The sequence below is a fragment of the Vanessa cardui genome, chromosome 1, assembly GCF_905220365.1.
Source record: "Vanessa cardui chromosome 1, ilVanCard2.1, whole genome shotgun sequence".
NCBI lineage: Eukaryota > Metazoa > Arthropoda > Insecta > Lepidoptera > Nymphalidae > Vanessa > Vanessa cardui.
The window spans coordinates 7,632,538-7,655,282 of NC_061123.1; the positions used below are offsets into that span (position 1 = coordinate 7,632,538).

Below are 22,745 nucleotides of genomic sequence, written 5' to 3' on the forward strand. Positions count from 1 at the left end.
CTACATTCACGTATGTTTCATTTGTTTTAAAATACGTCAAACAGATACGATGGATTACACTGGGGACTTAATGAACCTTTCAAAATGAAAGTATTATTTGTATATATGGTAGGAAAAATAATTCTAATTTAAAACATTTCATTTATAATTTTATAATATTATTTTTATTGTATAGATTTATGTTTTGGAGATAAATTTTATTTGTTTAAGAAAAATATAAATGAAGTTAAGGTTCTATTCAGATAAGTCTATAATTTGATTTTGATCTATCACTATTCGGGGATCGTGACTGACTATAGCAAAAGAAAGAAACTTAAAGTAGTAAATGGTGGGTGCATTAAGGGGGGAGGCGGTGGGCGGGTCACAAGGCGGGGCGCAGGGTGCTGAGGTGCGCTCGGGCGCCTCGGACTCGCCCACCCGTGCTCGCAGTCGCGCCGCACTCGCCAGTCTCATCGCGCGCTCGGTCACCACGCTTGAAGTCCCACTGTGACCACCGCGATAATATCGCCATGAAACATTCGCTCGCTCGTAGCTCGATCCTCAGCACCACCTGACACTGGAACGCAAAGGTGTACGCATAAAGGATTGTCGCTAATTAACTCGATAGCGGCCACCCAAAATAATTACCGTGAAGAAACCGTGAGTCGGTCAGCAAGCGCCCCTTCAATTAGTGCCACCTGTCGAACACGCGCCGCGAATTAATTCGCACTCGCTATAAATTCGTTTACAAAAAACACCAAAATAAACTGGTATCGATGCACCTGCGTCAATCTTCAGTAGCCGCAGTGCGGTAAATCAGTAATCAGCTGCACCATTAAATTGGATCTCTTACGAAGCAAAGTCTGTTAGCGCTATGATCATGCTATTTAAAGGAAATAGCAGCAGGTTGGAGCATCTCATAGAGAAGATACAAGCCAATAAGGAAAACCACGACGTTACCTCGGAGGATTTAAAACGTGAGTTTTGGTTTTATTTATTTATCAACTTATTTTTAATATAACTATAATTTATTATTTAACCTTCAAGTAGTCGAAATAACATAAAAAGTGTAATCGGTTTTTGTATGTAAAGGAAAATTATATTTTATAAATTATTATTTTTATGTTTGTTTAAATGTCTAAGTAATTTAAATATTTAACCTTATGACAAAATAAATCAAGTATTTAATGAATAAAAACTAGCATACTTAGCATTATTCTTTACGAAACTTATTTGGAGTCCAAATTATTTACTGAAACTGATCTCATCTGTATTGATAAGTGAGGAGACGTATTTGTACTGAAACTACTGAAATAGCTTCTTAAGAAGAAGCTCTTTTAAGTAAACATTACATAAAAAATATGTATGTTGACGTTTTTAATTTTATTTTTGCAAAGACCCGCAAACCTTAGCTTTTTTTAAAAAAAAATAATTTCACTAACAAAAACCATACCAGCTTTATTCGAAATATTCTTTAAATTAAAATCGTCATCATTACGTAGTCGAAAATTATAACGGATAAAATATAAGGTAAACTTATTATGTCAAAATACAAAATCACGAAATATTTTAATGTATAGTAAATAAAACAGTTCTATCATTTAATAGGAGATTACCAACTAAGAAACTAAGTTCGTAGTAAGTGTTAACTGCAACTTATAATATATTCATTAATAATTTTCATCGGCAAGTTATCGAACGAATTATTATTAAATATTGAATTTACTTTTATCAGGGAAACTAATAGTCAAATACATGTAGGTATACTACAACAACACAGCCTACTAATGTAGGTCTATATATAAATAATAAAATTGCTTAAAATGTTACTCATCCCGGCTCTTATAATATAATTAACGAATCATTATGACCGATCCCTTTTGAGTTACGGGTGACGAGTGGTTGAGTTAAACGAATTCTACAAAAAAATAAAAAACAAATTCTAACGTCAAATATACTCCATTTCAAAACTTACGAAACGTTTTTATACCAATCCCTTTCTTACCTTTTTGATTTAAAATAAATACATGAACTGGCAAATGAGTCGTCACCTTATTGTAAGTGGTCACCACATTAATTATTGGCACTGTAAGTAACACTAATAGATCTTTACATCGCCAATGCGCTACCAACTTTGGGAATTAAGATAATCCCTGTGACCTTAGCTAAGATAGTGTACCTTCTACCCTTAAAACCGAAATGCAACATTACATAGTATCGCTGCATAATGGCTAAATCTGGGGATGGCACATATTTAGACGCTTGTACAAAATCGTCGGAGTAGTTGATCAATCGTATTCATATAACGCTTATGTGCGCAGCAAAGCTCTCCTAGGGGACGATAGGCATACTCGCCTCCCCGGCCCCCGCGCACCTAGGTGGTACGAAGCTGTTCCCAGCAGTAGAAACTCTGGTAACTCTTTTAAGCCAGGGGAGTCAGGACTGATGCCTTCATCATGTCTTTCAAAAAAGATCGACCCTTTCCCACCTCTTCTGCCTCCTTCTGGATCATTACGTTCGCAGAAGGAGACAACTGTCCAGCACGCCGATTGCATTATTCTTTATTAGTAAAATTAATCATTTATCATGCTATCAATATTATCTACGTGATATCATCATTTGATAATACACAAACAACTGAGATTCCATATAACAAGCACATGGTTTTTTTTATTCTTTTTATGATTGATAGGGATGGACAACATCGCAAGTAACCGAAATGAATGTGTGTGTGTAAAACAAACCAGGATTGAAATGAATGAATGGTGGAATATGCTTCTTTTCTCGAGGAGACTATAGCCTGACAATTTGAATGTTTAAGTAATTTGATTAATACAATAAAGGCATACTTTTTTACATCTTTTATTTTTTTTATTTTTTTTAGATTTGATATAATTATATATTTTAGATATATAATAATATGTATCACATCGAGACTAGACCGCTATTATTGTGTTGAATAATAATTTTTGTGAAAAACATGGGTGTTAGTGTGAAAATACCGCTAGTTTTGAAAAATGCTTACTCGTAATCGTTATAATAATGATTTTAACCTCTGTCTTCTTTTCGAATAAGTAGCACGTAATGAAGGCTTTTTAAAACTCAACTCTAAAAAGAGTTAAATGTGTTTTCAAAGTTTGGAATGCTGTTTTTATTTTAAAATTAGGATAATTATTTCAAACACTTAATTATTCTGCAAATAAAAAGAAATTGTTTTGGTTTCTTTTAAGAATAAACTATACATAATGACTAAATATACTAATTAAAAAAAAGCAATCATGGCAATAAATATTTTTTAATACCAAAAATCGTCTATATAAAGTTTTGGTATTTTTATCAGCGTCCATCACAAAACACTCAAACTGACAACGTTCAAGCACACAGATTATAAAATAATTATACTAAAATATTATATAGTAGCCGTTTACGTAGCTGTCATAATCTGAAAGATTTCTTAATGTTTTTACATAAATTATTTAATCTATACCTATATATACCAGTATCTGTCTATCCGTTGTAACGGACAAACCATTTTATTAAATTTGATACGACTAACCCCTAAAACGAAAGCAAAGCCACGGGTGGCAACTAGTATACATCAAATTCTCTAGTTAATACTATAACATAAATTATGACGCTTGTTTGTCTTAATGCTGTTATTTATTTAAGCGCCGAATAATAAAAAGGGAAAATGACTACTGCATGAAAATGACACTGATCGTTAAAGTTATTTGTATGAATACTGAAAAATAAATAAAGATGAGTACGTACACAATTAGCGGTAAACTAATAGCGATTGATTCGTCCTTCAATTATCACGGATTATTAAGCATAAAGTTAATTAACAGACTTAATTTACATGAATCCATTCAGAGCACTGAGTTGTTAAGGTTTAATTGTGTGTCGAAAGGTCGAAGCTGATTAAATCTTCTCTTAGTTTAATTTTTACATCGTGATCTTGTGACTTATCGTAACCTGTGTAAAATAAAACTTCTTTTTATTTCAGAACTAGCCTATATAGTGTTAGTAAGACACTGTTTTTTAGAGAATCTAGTATCAGTACAATTACAAAATTTAGCAACAAAAGAATATTAAAATCATTTATAATGAAAAACGATTCATTACTTAGTATATGTATCACAAACAAAGATTGTTTAAACATCATGAGTGTCGTTTACAGTTTTTATAAAACTTGATTTAAAATTAAGAATGTAGAAATAAGGCGTGAAGACCACAGAGTAATTTTAAAATTTTAACGAGTCGCTGTGTAACTGATAACTTGTGGCTCCTTTAATGTATCTAACGTTTGGCGATTGTCGTTGATTGGCGAGGCGCCGGCCGAGGTGTCTCAGACGCCGCAATTAGGAAATGAGCTTCCGCCGCCCACCGGCCGCGCCGCGGCGCCAATCGCCCCTGAATTGCCGCAATCGCAGCTAATTACGCGCGTCCTATCGCCGACGTAACACCTACTTCTCGATCCTTGATCCTTCAAGCAAATGTACCATGTTTAAATGCACCAGACCACTGAATAACTTTCTAAAACATAGGTTTCGAATAACAATTTCAATTTAACAGAAAATCAATCATTTATAAAAAAATATATAATAATATAAATTAAAAGTTTCAAATCGGAATGTATTCCGGTCAATATATATTAATGATTTATAAAAGAGATAATACATATAATATCAGTACCATAATCTATCAAATGAAAACATTTATTTATGGGGTTTCTGTTTGAACTGAACGGAAAATTTAATGAATTAATTGTATATGTTCCTATTACCTTGGTACTTGGTCTTTATTCAAGTAGACTCATAAAAGCACTTTTGAAGCATCATGTTATAGTATTGAAGTAAATATATTAATTATATATAAATTTGGTATAAAGCTACCACCGATTTGGAAAGTAGATTCAAACGAGAAGAGTCGGCAAGTCACTCAATAGTTACTCTTTTTCATAATTTTAATCATCTTAATAAATAAAGAACAATAATAATTTTACATATCATGCCTAGAAATCAACAAATCGTAATTTTATCATTAAAATAATGGTAATGTGTAATATAACTTATTTATAGATGTTTTTAACAAATGTTTTAAATTTTTTAAAAGGCCAAGTTTAATGATGTAAGTATATACAATATATACATTCTATATTTCAAATTCACATTTAATCACATGAACAAATAATGTTCCGATTGTTACATATGCTGCAGAAATATACTTTAAAAAATTTTCGTAAGAAAGAGAGATGAGGTTGCAAATACGGTTATCTCCTTTTTGATAGAACGTTTACTTTTTATCCATTAACGATGTCGTGCGACTGGGGCGTGAGGGATCTTGACTCTTGAGTGAAACAAATAGTTCCCACTTATTTAATGAACCAAATGAAATAAAAAATATCTCTACTTTGAAGAGCTTCACAAATAGGCCGTCCTATTCGTTTAAAAACAATTTCTAGAAAACAACCTAAGGCTATAGGAGGAATATTACTAAATAAACAAATAAAGAGGTAGGTATTACACATACATACTAATGTGTAATATGTACCCATAAACATGAATGACTATTAATAATGTTTAATAGCCGGTACTTAGAAGTCCTTAGTTTGTTTAATGTTTGTATAATAATTTACGAAGACCTTTTTATACGTCCGTGAAGATTTTGAATGAAAAATTCAACACGATGAAGATTTGATAAATCAAAAGAAAACAAACTCAAAATTCAGCTTCGGATACTTTAGAGAGACAAACAATTTCTTAATTAAATAAATAAACTTATGTATTTTAGACTTAAAATATCACAAGTAAGCTCAACGACCAGACTATATGCGCGCATGTACCTTAAGACATTATCGGATTTAAAGGTTTATTGAAGAATATTTAATTTAAATGTTCGTATTTGTAAAAGGTAGGAATTATCTGAATTTATTATATTTTTGATATTATAAAATAAACTACTTACGTGAAAATCATTTCGAGTTCTATTTCAACATCACGAATATTGGCAGAGTTTTTTTTTTGTTGTAATCAAATATGCTTCATTCTTGTTATTTTGTGCCAGTACCGTACAGACGTTAGTCGAAATGGCTTCAGTCCTCACCATATAACATTAAAAAAATATATGTTCTTAACAATGACTAACAGCAAAAACTCTTACGATAAAAAAATAAAAATATAAAAACTTATTTCATTCCTCTATTCTCATCCCTATATGATTTTCGCTTGGCTTCCGACATTAGTCATCATTTGCGTTGGTGGCAATGATACCGTCATTGTAGGCTATTCAATTTGTTTATATTTCACGCCACTCCGAGGTGCTCTGAGATATATTAGCCCTTAACGTCGAAATATGGAGCCTCGCTGTATCAACGGGAGCTTTAGAAATTATGAGTATCCTTTGCACCCGAAATCGGAATTTATAGCTCTTTAAAAATCTCCAAATCGTTACTTATATTGGTTGATGGTTATCTTCAGCTACTTACGTCATGATACAATATTTTTATACGTGATAATATTCATGTTGTGTAATGGATTTGACAAGATATTTTGATATTGGGATACGGGCAGGAAAAAGAAGATTTGAATATAATGCTGAGGTTACAATTATATATTATAAAGCAAATAAATGAAATATAATATTAAATGAGCGTGTTTTTGAAATTTGATTAAGGTTTTGATTTTTAAGTTTATTTATATATGTATAGCGAAGATACATAGAATATTTTACTAAATTTTTTTTTTAAAGACAAGTGAAGATCGGTCTGAACTTTATTCAAATGTTAATGATAATTGTTCTGAAATTAGCAATTTATAATTATTTTATAACATTTGTGTAAAAATATTTTATTTCGTACCCTGCAAACGTGGTCACAAAAACCCTAAGTATTGCTGCTTAACGAGAAAATATGCGATGAGGGCGGTGTAGTATGTAACCAGACTGGCTTGCATTAAACCCTACCACTAAGTTATTCCTATTCGTAAATGCTCTGTAAAAATACTTACAAAAATTCATATATCTATATTTAATATTATAAATATGAAAGTAGCTCTGCTGTGTGTCGCTCTTTCACTACCAAACTGAACCGCTGAACCGAATTTGATGAAATTTGGTATGAAGCAAACTTAAACTCCAAGAAAGGACATAGGACATTATTTTCTTGCCTACAAATGACAACCAAAAACCGCGGGCGACTACTAGGTATGAAATAAAGTATGATAAGTTATAATCTAAGGTGTAACAATGTAACTTAAATTACTGTCGTCGTTAAAAATATTTTTAATTAAGTTTCTTTTTTCTTATCCAACAGAGGCCCTGGGGAGCGTTGGCAGTACGGCGGGGAGCTCGTGGCCGTCGTCGACGCCAGAGCCATCTCCGTCCCCTGCCTCTACACCCACGTCAGCGGATGCCGTAGACGCTGAAGCGGACGCAGACCCACCGTTCACCCTCGGGGCCACTGAGCACACGCCTTACAAATGCCAATTCTGTGAAAAGGCGTTTCCTAGGCTATCGTATCTTAAAAAACATGAACAGGTAAGTTATTCACTCACTGAGTTAAGTTGAGCCTTTAAATTAAACTTTAGTAGCCGTATCATCAAGTCAAATGTTCATAGATTAGGATCAGCGACTTACAATGACAGAATTCTAAAGATTTTAACGATCAACACATTTAAGTAATAACTTGTTTTTTAACATGAAATTGCTTGTGTAATATAACTACAACAAGATAACTAAGGTACATATTACATACGTAGGTATGTTTATACGTTTCTAGTCCAATTTCGTCATGCAGCTCTCAGCTTCATTAGCAACTAGATACCCAAAATGGTCCATTTGCGGACGCAGAGCGTGTTCAGATATGCATCTCGGTAGCCTTGCACTCTAAAACACTTTGGTCTGTGAAATAGTGACATGCAGCCTATTACACTACCTGTACATCTTGACTCCTTTGTGTCGCGCCGATCTTACCGCGTTACGATTGCGTCGTGTGACGCTGGCCGCGACTGATCTAGCTGCGATAGGGTAAATAGAAACGTCACTTTGCATAACCCATGGCGGCTGGCGCATTCCGCCCACGCTAAATAATATTCAGATCCAAATTTGCGCAAGCGAGCAAGTTATATGTAGCTTGCTCATCTCTGAATGTATAAATAATTCAATAATTACTTATTTTCGCAATTGCCTTGTAGAATCGTAAAGGGATTACATTAGATTATCGGTATGCAATTGCCGTCAGCGTTGCGTTTTAGTGATATCGATCTTTTCGTTGGTTGGTGTTGTGCCGACAAATGTATCGCAAAGATCGGGTTGCGCGCGCGCCGCGACATGGCGGTGACGGCCGGAAATAGGCTCCCGATAAGAACTCCCTAGCCTGGCGCGCCACTCTTTTATCATCGCACCGCTCGGAAAAGTAATGATTATAAAAATAAATCAATTGCAGACACTGCATCGCTAGATATCAGCCTAAGATCGATCGCGTTCAGAATAGGCAATCTATTATTTTAAGATTCCTAGAAACAATAATGAGATATCGCGTTATTCTGTAATGATGTACAATTGTTTACAAGCAAGTTTTATTTAAACAAGACTTCATAAACTAATTATATCGCATTCAATATTCTCCTCACAAAGTTCGTGTGATATTGTTAAATATTTTATAACACGAAGTTGTTTTCCCAGATGTCTTTACTTTATAAATCGTAAAACAAACATTTCATACAGTAGCTATTCGTTTCAGAGAATTCTAAATATCTTATTTAGATCATAACCCATTTTCATTTTTTCGCATTATGACGGATCGCTATCACTATGAGACGCCAAAAAGTAGCAATGTTACTTTATATTTTTTTATTTATAAATTACACATAAAGTTATAAAATTCGTAGAATGATCGCTTGAGTTGATAAATATTTTTCGGGTGCTTGTACAAATGGTCTGTAATACAAATGTACATTCCTCCGATCTGACCCCGACAGAACGGGTGACTGTTCACCGCCGATGACATCGCATTTATTGTACCTGGGAAAGTCGCTCGGTAGCCGTCCACTGCCCATTTAAAAGCTTTATTGGCTATCACGCTCGCCTTAAACTACTTACAACTAGTTTGAAATGTCTTTTGGTGCGTTTTACGCGGAAATTTGACAGTAGCTGACCGCGTTATGGCGAACGCTCTCACGCTGTTTGTTGTTAGTGAATAATAATAAAGATATCGTCATTCGCGTGTCTTTTCGCTATAAGCGAGAGCTTGGTCTACGGAGTCGTGTTGAGCTGCGAGGGGAGTAGCAAGGCTCCTTTACGCAGTACGCACCCAGGGGCCGGACCCTGCTGAGCACGACGTTCGCTTTACTGATGTGACTTTTACACGAAGAACGCAAAAATTATTAAGTCAATAAAATTTACAAAGAATATTTAACTTTAATAAGAACATTATGTGTCACATTGGGATTTTGAAGAAACCATTGTGTTATTTTGAAAATGAATCTATACTTCTATACTTAATATTATAAATGTTTCTGTCGCTCTATCACGATCAAACCAATTAAGCGAATTTGATGAAATTTGGTAAGAAGTCCAAGGAAGGACTTAGCTTTTTTTGCCTAACACATGACAACCAACCGACTTAAACGCAAGCGAAGCCACGGGTGACAACTAGTACTAAAATAAATTTTAATTTAAGTAGGATGATTGAATTTTAAATTTGTAAAAAATCAAAAAAATAAAATCAAAATAAACTTTATTCAAGTGGGCTTTTACAAGCACTTTTGAATCGTCATTTAACAATTAAGTGAAGCTACCACCCTTTCGGAAAGTAGATTCTACCGAGAAGAACCGGCAAGAAACCTAGAAGTTACTCTTTTTCAACATTTAAAAAAATACAGTCATGTTAGTTAATACAATTATTGATATTAATATATCCTGCCTAGAAGTCAACAGGTATTAATTCCACGCCTTTTTTACCAATGTATTTTTTATAAACGATTTGAATTTACGAGACGGCAAAGTTAAAAATGTAGTATTTACTAAGGTCAATAGAGTACAAATCAATCTTTGCACGGACCACCTTTTTTTACAATATGTAATTCATTACTACGTATATAAAGAAAATATTAAGTCGATTCGATGTCTAATTGAAATTTCCAAGTAAATCTCTTTAATAGCTAGTATCCTCAGGCTACATCCCACAGGCTTGGATTATTTAGTCTATTTTATAGAGATAAATCCTAGTAACCTGATAAAATTAATTTAAATAAACATATGTTAATTACATACTATAAGTTCACTAAAACTTGTTTTATACATTTAATTATTTATTAATATAATTTCATTTAGCCTGCCGTAGGGCGATTTCTCTAATTAACGAGGAACTGTAAGTAAGCCTGCAATATGTTTATGTGATGCGCATAAACCAATATAGTGCAACCAGCTTACTACATTTATATTAAAAAACGTTATGGTATCCTTATAATTATAAAGATGTATGATATATATTTAAAGCTGGTATATTTAAGGTTGGTGGCGCATTAACGATGTAAGGAATAGTTAATATTTCTTACAGCGTCATTGTCTATGGGTGATGGTGACCACTTACCATCACGTGGCCCACACGGTCGTCCGCCAACCTATTCCATAAAAAAAAGCTGAATATTAAACTATCTTCATTTAGATTGACTTAAAAATTACAGCATTACAAAAATCTGTTTACTGTTTTATGTACATTAAAATAAGTGTAAATACTCGCAATTATAATAAAAAAGTCTTTGAACAAACATTTACGATGTTGATCTTACGGCAATGATTGCATCTAATAACTTACCCCAAGTGGGCTGATGCGGCATACCGTGGCGCTAACAAATTGATATTCCGCGCTAATGGCCTAAACTATCTACATGGTAATTGGGGGAACACGAGCATACAAACCCTCGACTGAGCAAACACGTTATTTCTTACTCAGAATCTCATCGATAATTTTTTCTTTCATTTCCGAAATCGTTAAGGAATGTATCTATCACTTTGAACATGGTTTCTGTGAATGGAAAAAAAGTTTGACATATTTCTCAATGTATAATAAAGGTGCAGTCAATCATGTGGGAAGTCTATTTAGCATAATAGTAGGGCACAATCTGCGAGGTGGTCTATTAGTAAAAGCGTGAAGTTGCTGTCAGTTTTAGAGTGTACCGGATTGTGTGTACTGGATTAGCTCGTCTGCGTTTTACGGGTCGCGAAGGCCGACGGTTCCCCTATTATTTGACTGCCAGCGAAGCATCATTAGCATTTTCATAATAAACTTATGAATAATCTTTTGAACGTGTGACGTGGTGATACTAGGTAATAGTCATTTTTACTAGGACGTGACATGCAGTTAATTGGAATGAACATTTTGTTTCAAGTATAATGCATTCTTTTAGTATTTTGAAATACGATTAAAGTAGGCACTTGAATGTTCTCTTGTTTAAATGCCTTAGTAATAAAATTGGTTACACAAGATACATTTTACAATACTATTGCCAGAAACGAATTTATTCACCATAATACATAAATTGAACCGAGATAGCCCAGTTGTTACTTTGATTGCGGACATCTTAACTTACTCAAAGCAAAGCAAGCACTGAATTTCCATGTGCTTAATTATTAATATGTGTTTGTGTCTAATTTCAACGAAATTCTGCCACGTATCCATTGCTGCGCACTTTTAGTTTTTTTACTGATACATAAAGTTATATTTATTACTTTTCAATCTTTAAATTTAGTAAATACCAAGTTTTAACAACAAAAATAATTCAAATCCGTTCATAACAGACATTTGCAAAAACATAAAGTTATGTTTTTAGTTAAAAGAAAAAAATCCGAAATTATATTTAAAGTAAATCTATGTGTAGTATCCTTTTTTGTTGTATATCAAGCTTTAACCAACTCGTGTGTGTTAAAATATTAATTATTTACTATTTAAGACGACAGCTTCTATGAAAAATGCCACCAATCATAAATACTGAATATCATAAAAGTATAAATCGTGATCATAAATCATCATAAACGTACATAATATTTTCGTACCTAATATACTTGTACGAGAAACAGTTATGAATTACTCATACAATAATATATACAATTCTTCTATTCTAGTCAGTCTTTTATTGATTAATGACTGGTTTTAAACTAAAATCTGCAGTCATGATGACGAGAATAACTACTTCGATTGATTACCAGCACATTAAATACAAAGTTGATCTCTTTATTAATCGAGAAATCGGTTACATTCCATTGTAGCGACTCTTCAGAAATGATATCTATCGTTATAGAATTACTGCCAGTTACAATAACGTCAGGTATGGGAATTAAATCGATTCATCTTGAAGCAAAAGTATATTTCTATTTAACTACCTAGTAAGTAAAAATTAGTAGGGTAATATCACTATACGTAATTAATGAGAATTAAAGGTTTTGATATTAATTAATACTAGAGGAATTAATAAATGGTTAGTTAGCATTTTAGAATTTATTTTAACTAAGGCAAAAGTGACTTTTGATGGATATAGGTTTAATTTTCGTCTTTCATAATAAATACTGAGTAATATCGTTTAAAATAAGTCCTGTATAACTATTAATGAATAATTTACGTCATTTTACAGACACACTCCGATCAGATGCCTTTTCGATGTGAATTCTGTTCACGACTGTTCAAGCACAAGAGATCTCGGGATCGCCACGTAAAATTGCACACCGGCGACCGAAAGTACCGCTGCGCGCACTGCGAATCCGCTTTCTCTAGAAGGTATAAAACTTGAACTCATTTAAAACATGCCAGAAATATTTATAAAAAATATGTTTCATACATATAAGTATCGCTTATAGTAAAATATTGTATATGGTAAAAAGAACATTAGAAGCCATTAGGCAGTAAGTATTTACCAGTATAGCGCTTAAGAGGTGCTCGCATGACAATAGGCGAGGACTAAGATTGATTACCATAAGCCGCGGCACAAAGCTTTACTTGGCCACGAGGCAACACGTCACCTTTTTCGTCACCTCATCTCGGCCACGTGACTAATTCTACGCAATTTGTCGACCCAACGAACCACCGACAAGTGAAAAGAGTTGATGCGCTGACAAATGGCGTCGAGGGTCTTACAAAAATGAAATAATCACCCGTACCTAAACCGGCGCGGAGAGCACAGCCATTAGTAGAGGTGTTTGGGCGAGCGTCTCTATTCTGTAGTTTGCGTGAAAAGCCGCTTTGTTAGTTCTGTTTCGTCCATGCTTTATGTAGATACTTATGACTCGGATGACAAATTGCATTCTGCTGTTGCTTAAAGACAATTTATCTTATTCAATTCCTCATGGTCGACTTAAATTAAAATATTTAGCTACAATTATTCAAAAAGTATAAAAATGTTATTTAAAAAACATTATTTTAGGTATATGTTTCTCATAATTTTCATTTCTTTCAATTTCAGTGATCACTTAAAAATTCATATGAAAACTCACGACAATCAAAAGCCGTTTCAATGTACGGTATGCAATCGGGGATACAATACAGCCGCTGCACTCACAGCACATATGCAGGGGCACAAGCGAGATCGCGAGGGCCGAGAAACTGATCGGAAGCGAGCTCTACGATGTTTGCGATGTGGAGATGCATTTAGACGTCCTGAAATGCTTCAAGTAATTAATGTCCTATTTAAAAATATATATATGGTCCATTTACCAAAAGTTAAGTATTTTTCATTTAATTTTATATATTTCAGGCGCATATGGCTAGTGCTCATGGCATGGAGGCAACTTCTGTGACACCACCGCGCCGGGTTGCATCTCAACCTCCACCTACATTACTTGCATGCATTTATTGCACTCGTGATACTTTTACGAGCATGGAACAATTACAATTACATGTACGCGCCGCACACTCGGCTCTGTTAAACGGAGAATCACCTATACATTATACATTAGAGCAACCTATACCCACTGACTTAAGTAGAAGAAGTCCCGAAGAAGTATCATCACCAGCAAAACGTCCAAGATTAGGTTCGGGTTCTTCTACTCCAAAAATAGCACTTTCTCCGAGCACTCTTTTATGCAATCAATGTGATGCGGCACTACCGGATTTTGAGGCATTTCGAGCACATTTAAAAGGTCACATTGACGAAGGAGGAGATATAGGTAGATCAAGTCCAGCACCTTGTCTTCATTGTGGAGCTACATTTGCTGATGCAGCAGCATCTGAACGTCACCTGGCTGCTCATTACCTTGCTGTGTCCTGTGAATATTCTTGCCACAGCTGTGTGCGAAGTTTTTCTACCTCTGAAGATTTGCAGAAACATTTACTCGACCTTCATGCTCATCATTTATATCGTTGCACTCTTTGTAAGGAAATATTTGATTCAAAAGTTGCTATTCAGGTAATGATTTTCTGTAATTGCAATTAATAAAAGTCAGAGTCTAAAATTAGGGTAATTCATTTTTGATTTTGATTTTAGGCACATTTTGCGGTTGCTCATACCGGGGAAAATAAAGTTTGGGTGTGTCGGTCATGCGGCACTGCTGGTGGTCCATTACGCACCGAAGCTGAAGGCGCCGCCCATGTTCGTGCACGTCACGCGGCTGCACGATGTGCATGTGGTGCTATTTTAGCTGGGTCGCGGGCTCTACGAGCACACACTGCATCCCATCATGCCTATCGTTGCCCTGTACCAACTTGTACCGATACTTTCGCTGTACAGTATTTACTTGAACGCCATATGCAAGTACATCATACCGTTACTCATCAGGTACATTGAAAGTTGATATATATGTTTGTACAAAGCTGTTTAAGATAAATTATGAAATATTACATGATTTCGAATATTTCAGAGTATAAACGGTGATATGACAAGGCCCAAGCGAACAGAAAATAACAATGCAATAGAAGGTGATGATGCATGTTCTCCGTGTATTCCTAGCGCTGATACAAATGGGCCTTTGGCTACAGCTAGTGATGATCGTCGCCGTAAAAATGGAGCAGTTGCTTTGCAGTGCGCATACTGCGGTGAGCGTACTCGCAGTAGAGCTGAACTTGAAGCCCACACGCGAGCACATTCAGGAACCGGTGCTGCACGACATAAGTGTCTCATTTGTGATGAAGTGCTTCCTTCGGCTGCAGTTCTAGCTGAGCATAAATTAACCCATTGCAAGGTACATTCTAAAGTTTTACAATAAGTAAACTGCTATTAATTATTCCCTGTGTTGTAATTTTGTATATGTTATTATATTATTATTATCATTTATGGATATATCTAAATTAAACTTATGTCTCATTGAAGGTTATTGCGGGTGACACATGCTCTCGATGTCGTTCACGACTACCTACGGAAGAAGCTTTCCTGAATCATATGGCACGGCATCACCCTGCTCTTCCAGCGCCTTGCGTCGTGTGTCGGCAAACTTTGGCATCGGAAGCAGAAGCGCGATTACATGCAAGATTTCATTTAAGGCCAACTGAAGATGAACAAAGATGCGCCATTTGCCTAAGACCTCTATCTGAAACTGAGGCAGGTGAAGGTGCGCGAGCTTGCAGCGCCTGTTACGCTCGTCACGCTGCTCCGAGACCGACGCCGTCGTCCGAACACGATTGTCGACTATGCCGTCGAACTTTAGGATCACCAACACGATTACAAGCCCATTTAATCGAGCACACCTTTGCAGGTATTGGAGCATTTACATGTTACTTATGTTCTGCAATGTTTACAAGTGCTGCGGGATTACAAAGGCATTTACCAGAACATGCTGCGGCACCGAGACCATACGATTGTGGTCGATGTGGTTTAAAGTTTTTCTTTAGAGCTGAACTAGATAATCACGCGTTTGTTCATCTTGAAGAAGCAGAAATAGCACAAAGAGCATTTTACGAAGCGTATGCCCGCGGGGCTGCGTCAGCGTGGGCGGCTTTACAACCTACTGATCTAGCGCTTCAGTCTTCTGCATCGACTCCAGCTCCTGTGAATGATGTACCCATAAAACAGGAACCAGAAGTAAAGGAAGAACGAAATGATGAATATATAGAAGTGTCATCTCCCCCTCCACCTGTAACACAGCAACCAGAGACTACGTCATCTCCACCTCCGATAATAAAACAGGAAAAAAATAATGAAGACTGAACGGGGAGTTTTAATGAACGCTATCGTCCGGTGTGGGATCCGCTCCTACTGCAATACTAGATTACGTCCTTTCAAACTTTGCACTAGTTAGTTTTGTTAAAGTTATATCTGTTAAAATTGAGCGTTTAGAACGCTGAGGTATGTAACAATACATAGATAGAATGCAACTATCTTTTATGTCGGTTAGGCCTCGTATGTTTTATAATATTTACACGCCTATTTGTATAAATTTGTTAACTCAATAAATAATTGTGTTAAGATTCACTTGAATTACTTTTTTATTTTAAAACTTTAATAGAATATCGTAATATTATACAAAGTGAACAATTTAATATATTTATGAAGACTAGGCAGTGGCAACTTGTTGTTGTATCCAGGGTAGTAGGGCAGCAATATTCACGTATGCTGCAGGAACGTTGGCGTTTGCACAACCGAGGCCCCAAGACACCAGCCCGACTACCACCCACTGCCCGTTAACTTGACACACCAAACCGGAGCCACCGTCACCCTAGAAATGCAATTAAAAATGACTTCATATTTGTTTACGGCTGTATATGCAGTAGCGGCGCATGATTGAATCTTAATGTGGGCAAGATACAATTTGTGAGGCCCTTGTTTTTTTTTTCTTCCAGTACTCTGATTCCAATGTTATGTTGTACTTTTTCAAATTTCGGGCGTGATACCCTTTGCACTGCGAGGACACAATTAAGTGATTTAAAAATAAACCAGTACATAATCATACATTTTGCAAAGCAGTATTTATAGAATTTATCTGGTTTTAATACATTGTAATTTTATGTGTATGAAGTCGTCTAAAAGCTTATTGGAATATTTTATTACGTTAATAAAATAAACAACCGAAAATAAAACATTACTTTTATAAGTTTATCTAAAACAAAACATTGAGATGATGTATGCTTAAACTGAAAAAGTAGCAATTTAATTCAAAGTCGTGCAGTTTCTTTCACTCACCGTACAAGAATCTTTGCTCGCCTCCCCTCCAGCACATATGAATGAAGTAGTATCAAGTACGAAAGTGGACCCCAGGCGAGCAGTCTGCATCTGAGTCTGACAGGTCGCGGGAGCTACAATAGGGACATCCACTTCCTTTAAAATCTGTTGATATTGACCCTGAAGGCCAAACATATCCTTGCCCCAACCCGATACCCAGCACCTACAAAATAAACAAGTGTTTTTATAATTCCGTGTTATTTATAGTAACATTTCTTTTATTGTCCCGTTGATTGAATGATTATAAGGGAGCTATGTTATTTTGAGTTTCTAAGTTCAAACTCTGTGTCAGGTCAATTAATATTATTAACTCGACCTTCCTTTAACAAACTAATTTCACCTGCAGCATGTTTTTTTTTAAAAGACCCTCATCAGTAGAAATACTACACATTATATCTAAATATAAGAGGATATACAAGAGCTTTAGTTGTTGCCCACAAGTCTTCTTCACATAATATTCCGATCAAGATTTTATTCTTTTATTTAACATTTACTGTAACAAGTAGTAGAAATAAATTTCGAATTGTATAGTTTAAATTTCGAGAACACTACTTGGATTAAAATCTCTAGTCCGAAACTTTTATTAAGAAATTAATTATCAGTAGCAATCCTGAGTTAGAAAGTTGGCAGTATTACACTCTCGTAACTTGGAAAACACGCAAAGCAGTTGGTCCTACAACTTATCTTCTATCGTGCCTTATAATGTATTCTACGCTATTAGCAGAGGCAGTTTTATTTGAGAATTTCTGTCGTGTTTAAAATCAGTAGGCAGAATATTATATAATCATATTTAAATGTTATACGTACCTTTGACCAGTGTAAGTCGACGTTGACATTGGAGGCAGACATGCTCTGTTGATAGTAGTTACTGAGCCACTCTGAGGTGTCAAGGGTACTGAACTTGAGAGTCGTAAAACGGTAATATCGTACTGTAAAGTATTCGGGTTGTAAGAAGGATGGGTAAACACTTTCGCCACGTTGTATTCTTGAAAAGGCACAGGTTCGTATGTCCCGGCTGCGTCCCACTCGCCCAATCTTACTTTCACGTTAGGTGCTGTTCCCGAAACACTAAAATAAAAAAATGTTATATTTATATTCTACTTCGCTTTACATTCATTTAATAAAACTTTAAAGAATAAATTGCACTTAAGTATGTTTCTTGTTTTTTAACATTCTTAAATTTTCTCTCTTAAATTCTCTTATCTACTTACATATAGGGTGTCAACCTATGTGTAACGGTTAAGACGTTTAGCTGATCTATAAGAACACCTCCAGCGATATAATCATTTTGCTTCGTCAGAATTAAACTCTGAAATGATAAAAATTAAACACAATTGGGTACGTTTACTTTCACAGAAATACTGCTCAACCAGATAATTTAGTTCCACTAGATATAAAATTTAACCATAATAGTATGTCAGGGCCTTTTTATTCTCCTATATATATGTATAAATATTGGTTTACATTCGACATCATTATTTCATGTCAAGGTACGTGAACCGCAATATACGTTCACAAGCATACACTCATTGATGATAGTAACATGCATAATTATTCCGAAATTCTATGTGAATCTAAGTCTGGGTGCACATAATGTTGTCTTAAATTTTCGCGATTATTACACATTGAAATAAAACTAGTTATAACGGATTTGAATCGTGTATATTAATTATTTTGGACATCCCGACGTTTCGAGCACTTTACAGCGTTCGTGGTAACGGGTAGTCTCAGTCTACTCAGTTATAACGGATTTTAATCGCGTATATTAATTATTTTGGACTCTACTCTACTCTGAGTCTACCCGTGACCACGAACGCTGTAAAGTGCTCGAAACGTCGGGATTTCCAAAATAATTAATATACGCGATTAAAATCCGTTATAACTAGTTTTATTCAAATGTGTAATAATTGTGAAAATTTAAGACAACATTATACCTTGTTGCTTATATTGTCAATTTTTTGTCTTAATTGTTCTTTCTTTATCATCTATTGGTGCTGTTAAATTAGTTCGTCTTTTTTTGTAATGTATGTACAGTATTCTAGAAATTTTTGTCTCGCTGGTTTGTCGTCTATTATTTTGCTTATTGTATTTTCGTTAATTATACTATTTATTTGTCGTTCAGTGTCATATCTTACAATATTATATTTCGGGCATTCAATTAGTAAATGTATTATACTTTCTGGAGATTCGTCATCGCAGGAGCATGTTGGGTTGTCTTTACATTTAAAACGGTGGAGATATTGCCGGTAACCACCGTGTCCTGTCATTATTTGTGCTATGTGACTTGCTTTTAATGTTCTGTAAATTTTGTAAGCCTTTTCTAAATTTGGTAAAAATATTTTCGTCACTTCTGCTTTGTCCGATTTTAGATATCTTTCGTTCCATTTCTTTATCGTCTCTCGTCTAACATTCCATTTTATGAATGATAGAGGGCATTCGTCATAGTTGGCAATTGTTTTTGATTTCAGTGCCGCCTCCTTCGCCAGTTCGTCCGCTCTCTCGTTTCCCCACACTCCGGCATGGGCCCTTACCCAGGAGAATCTGGTTGTTTTTTCGCTAGCAGCTAGGTCCTTAATGTTCCTCTTTATTACCACTGCGATCTTGTTGGTGGTTGTATGACCTGCTAACGTTTCTAGGGCTGATCTCGAGTCGCTAATGATCCTCACAGACTTTTTTCCTTGTTTGGCCGTGAGGTTCGTTGCCTGGTAGAACGCGTACAATTCCGCCTGGTACACTGAGCAGTACGGAGCCAGTGCGAATTTTCTCGCTGCTACCTCCCTACCTCCGCACCACGACGTCAGCGCTGCTCCTACCCGCCCCTCAATTTTGCTGCCATCCGTGAAGATCATCAGTTCCTCGCCATCAGCATCACCCGTTTCATTTTCGCCGAAGTGTGAGAAGACGATTTTTAGTTCCTTTGCCGGATGCGGTGTTTCGAGGTAACTCGCTCTTCTTTCCACTTCCCTTCCCTTGAGCACCTCTTGTAGCTTGCGGGATAAGGCCAGAGAGGGTTAACGCGGTGTTCAGCGAAACCGTTCTTAAGACTTGCAGACTTTTTGGGCGAAACCCCTCTGGACGCTATTTAGATGTTTTTGCGTTGAGATTTTTTCCGCCGCTGGTGCCCACACACTGGCAGAGTGTATGCACTAGCGGCGGAATAGCACATATTATCGGCTCTATAACAGCCACGTACATCGTTGTTATTATCTCGGCACTCAATCCATTGTATTTTCGCTGTCTTAGCGAAAGATTTATATAAATTGATTGATTTTTTGGAAACATACTAGTGATAGGTGACAATTTCCGATGACAATGAATGTATAGAAAATGGCAAAGTTAACGTAAATCCACGTTCGTCGATTGCCGGTAAAAAAATAGCAAAAGGTAAAGTAAGCGGCGCGGTGGCGGTGCGGCCTCGGAATGGTGGTGGTGCGTCCTGAGCGTGGTGGCAGATTTTACTCGTCGCGTTTATACAGATATTCCTGCGGTATCGAAGCAGGTCGGCTCTGGCTGAATAATGATCATCAGTTACATGCCTTACAATACAAAACTTATACACAACAGCTGTTGTAGTTGTCTCTGCGTAATTTTGAATAATCTATGATACTATGCTATGGTTTCGTAAAGATACTACGTACAGAATGGCGGCGAAGTTGTTGTCGGAACATTATTAGTAAAATTTAAGTATTTAAAAGTGTTGTATTTTATCTCAATATAAATATAATAGCCAAGAACTTTCTGTAGAACATAATTATACCCAATAGTATGGAATATGTAAATCCAAGGATTGTTTATCTTTACTCCGTCTTCGATTGGAAAAGGGTTCACAATAAACGAGACGGTCCATTCTTCTCATACGTCAAGATAAATATATTAGCATGTTCTTTTTTTTAATTTACGCTACGCCTTTATGTCAGATGATATAAAACGGGTATTTGTTTTTTTTTATATAAACAACAAAAATAACAACAACAACAAAAACAACAACAACAATCACGCTAAGGCCTTCTCTCCCTTTAAGGAAAAGGTTTGGAAAAGGTGGCAGAATTTCTACGAAGTGAGACACGTGACACATTTCCTTCACCGCCGAGCACGAGATGAATTATAAATACAAATTAAGCACATAAATATTCAGTGGTGCTTGCCTAGGTTCCCACAATCATCGGTTATGATGCACGCGTTCTAACCACTGGGCCATCTCGGCTCATAATTTAATTTTTGTATATAATTCAAATAATGTTTGAATGAAAATCTTGAAATAAATAATAATACATCACATTAAAGTGATGCAAGTGTTAATATGAGTGAGGTACACCGATTTTTTACAATATTCATAACATTCGACTTCCTTTTACCTGCCATGGATATTCTCCAAAACTAGCTTGTCCTGCAGCAGGCATAATAGCTGGAGCCGGCACTGATTGCATAATGCCACATGCGACCAAAGCTGTTGTGCTTCCACAGCAGTATTCCTGTCCAGCGGGACATGGGGCAACTGTCTGAAATAACACGAAGAAACGTAATTTATTTGGGTAAACAAATCACTTTTATGCATTTCTTATTAAAATTACTTACGGGGGTGACGATTCTGAAATCGATCATACCCGCTCCAGATGAAGTCGAAACACATGTGCCGGTAGGAACACATCGACAGCTTTGCCTTTTGCGTATTATATGTTTGTTGTTATTGAAAAAAAATGGATAATTATCTTCACGTTTAAAATTTAAACTTCTACGTTCTCTGGGAAATTTGACAGCCGAATCATACGATGGAATTTGTGCACTGTAGCCTGTAATTTGTGGACTCTGCAACGCTGCTGACGGCGCGGGGGTAGTGCCAAGACGTGGGTCAATCTGGATCGGGCCTGTAGCGTTTTCATCGGGATTAAAAAAACAAATCACGTCAGGATTGTTACAAAGTAATACAGGCAAAATGTCTCCACCTGCTATCGAAATGTTAGTTGCTGTCGTAGACGACATGTTAGTAACTGAACTAGAGGAAGTAGACATGGCAGTTGTTACTGATGTTAGTATTGAGGTCGTTGACGGAGGATTTGAACTATTTCCTGGTGGTGGTAAAGGCGAAGAGGTGTTACCACTCATAGTAGGTCGAGCTGTTGTGGTTGTTGGCGCAGCTGTAGTTGTTGGTGCCGCTGTTGTTGTTGGAGCAGCTGTAGTTGTTGGTGGCATAGTAGGTGGCATAGTTGGAGCCATTGTCGTTGGGGCTGCTGTGGTTGCAGGTGGTACAGTTGTCGGAGCTGCAGTCGTTGCGGCTGCGGTAGTTGCCGCTGTTGTAGGTTGAAGAATCGGTGCTGGTACACCTTGCACTACTACAATTGTGGCGGGTGGTACGGTGTTTGTAGGCAATAAGCCCAAACATGCAGTTAGAAGCCACAGACACATGTGTAATGTTTCTCAACAACGGTCTAGCTAATCATGAAACGGTTGATATTCTACTGAGCTCATTCGGCGATATAGTCATAAATTCAGACGAGCCAGTATTAAATATGTCCTTAGTATTACAATTGGTGGTATTCCCCTAACAATTGTAGCCTTCATGGTATTTTGAACGTTGCTTTACAAAGCGATAAATTGACGCAATCAACAAAATGTGAATCACTAATC

General features: G+C 36.1%; 2 protein-coding genes across 4 annotated transcripts; one reads left to right on the top strand and one right to left on the bottom strand.

Moving 5' to 3' along the window:
- Positions 1–430: 430 nt before the first annotated feature.
- LOC124532830 (zinc finger protein 423-like) lies at positions 431–16,368 on the top strand. Its single transcript, XM_047107932.1, has 8 exons — positions 431–956; positions 7,292–7,515; positions 12,609–12,751; positions 13,434–13,641; positions 13,725–14,375; positions 14,454–14,744; positions 14,827–15,147; positions 15,276–16,368. The coding sequence occupies exons 1-8, from the start codon at positions 854–856 to the stop codon at positions 16,107–16,109; spliced, it is 2,775 nt and encodes a 924-aa protein (XP_046963888.1). The 5' UTR covers positions 431–853; the 3' UTR covers positions 16,110–16,368.
- Positions 16,369–16,420: 52 nt separating this feature from the next.
- LOC124532839 (phenoloxidase-activating factor 2-like) lies at positions 16,421–22,723 on the bottom strand. 3 transcript variants are annotated; one of them, XM_047107952.1, is made up of 7 exons: positions 22,064–22,723; positions 21,696–21,985; positions 21,476–21,619; positions 18,332–18,429; positions 17,928–18,188; positions 17,082–17,283; positions 16,421–16,617 (listed from the first exon to the last, which is right to left on the bottom strand). In XM_047107952.1, the coding sequence occupies exons 1-7, from the start codon at positions 22,521–22,523 to the stop codon at positions 16,456–16,458; spliced, it is 1,617 nt and encodes a 538-aa protein (XP_046963908.1). In that variant the 5' UTR covers positions 22,524–22,723; the 3' UTR covers positions 16,421–16,455. The 3 variants fall into 3 exon arrangements, with proteins under 3 accessions (XP_046963908.1, XP_046963916.1, XP_046963900.1); XM_047107960.1 differs by having other exon boundaries at positions 22,217–22,722; XM_047107944.1 differs by having other exon boundaries at positions 21,696–22,723.
- Between the last annotated feature and the right edge of the window lie 22 nt (positions 22,724–22,745).

What these genes read in the sequence shown, in the direction of transcription:
- LOC124532830 (XM_047107932.1), top strand. Translation starts at nt 854, where the DNA reads ATGATCATGCTATTTAAAGGAAATAGCAGCAGGTTGGAGCATCTCATA. An exon ending in ATTCAAAAGTTGCTATTCAG is followed by an intron (nt 14,376 to 14,453) that starts GTAATGATTTTC and finishes TTTTGATTTTAG; the next exon opens with GCACATTTTGCGGTTGCTCA. An exon ending in ATAAATTAACCCATTGCAAG is followed by an intron (nt 15,148 to 15,275) that starts GTACATTCTAAA and finishes GTCTCATTGAAG; the next exon opens with GTTATTGCGGGTGACACATG.
- LOC124532839 (XM_047107944.1), bottom strand. Translation starts at nt 22,523, where the DNA reads ATGTGTCTGTGGCTTCTAACTGCATGTTTGGGCTTATTGCCTACAAAC. An exon ending in TTGGAGAATATCCATGGCAG is followed by an intron (nt 18,430 to 21,475) that starts GTAAAAGGAAGT and finishes TTATCATTTCAG; the next exon opens with AGTTTAATTCTGACGAAGCA. An exon ending in CGAGCAAAGATTCTTGTACG is followed by an intron (nt 16,618 to 17,081) that starts GTGAGTGAAAGA and finishes TTGCATTTCTAG; the next exon opens with GGTGACGGTGGCTCCGGTTT.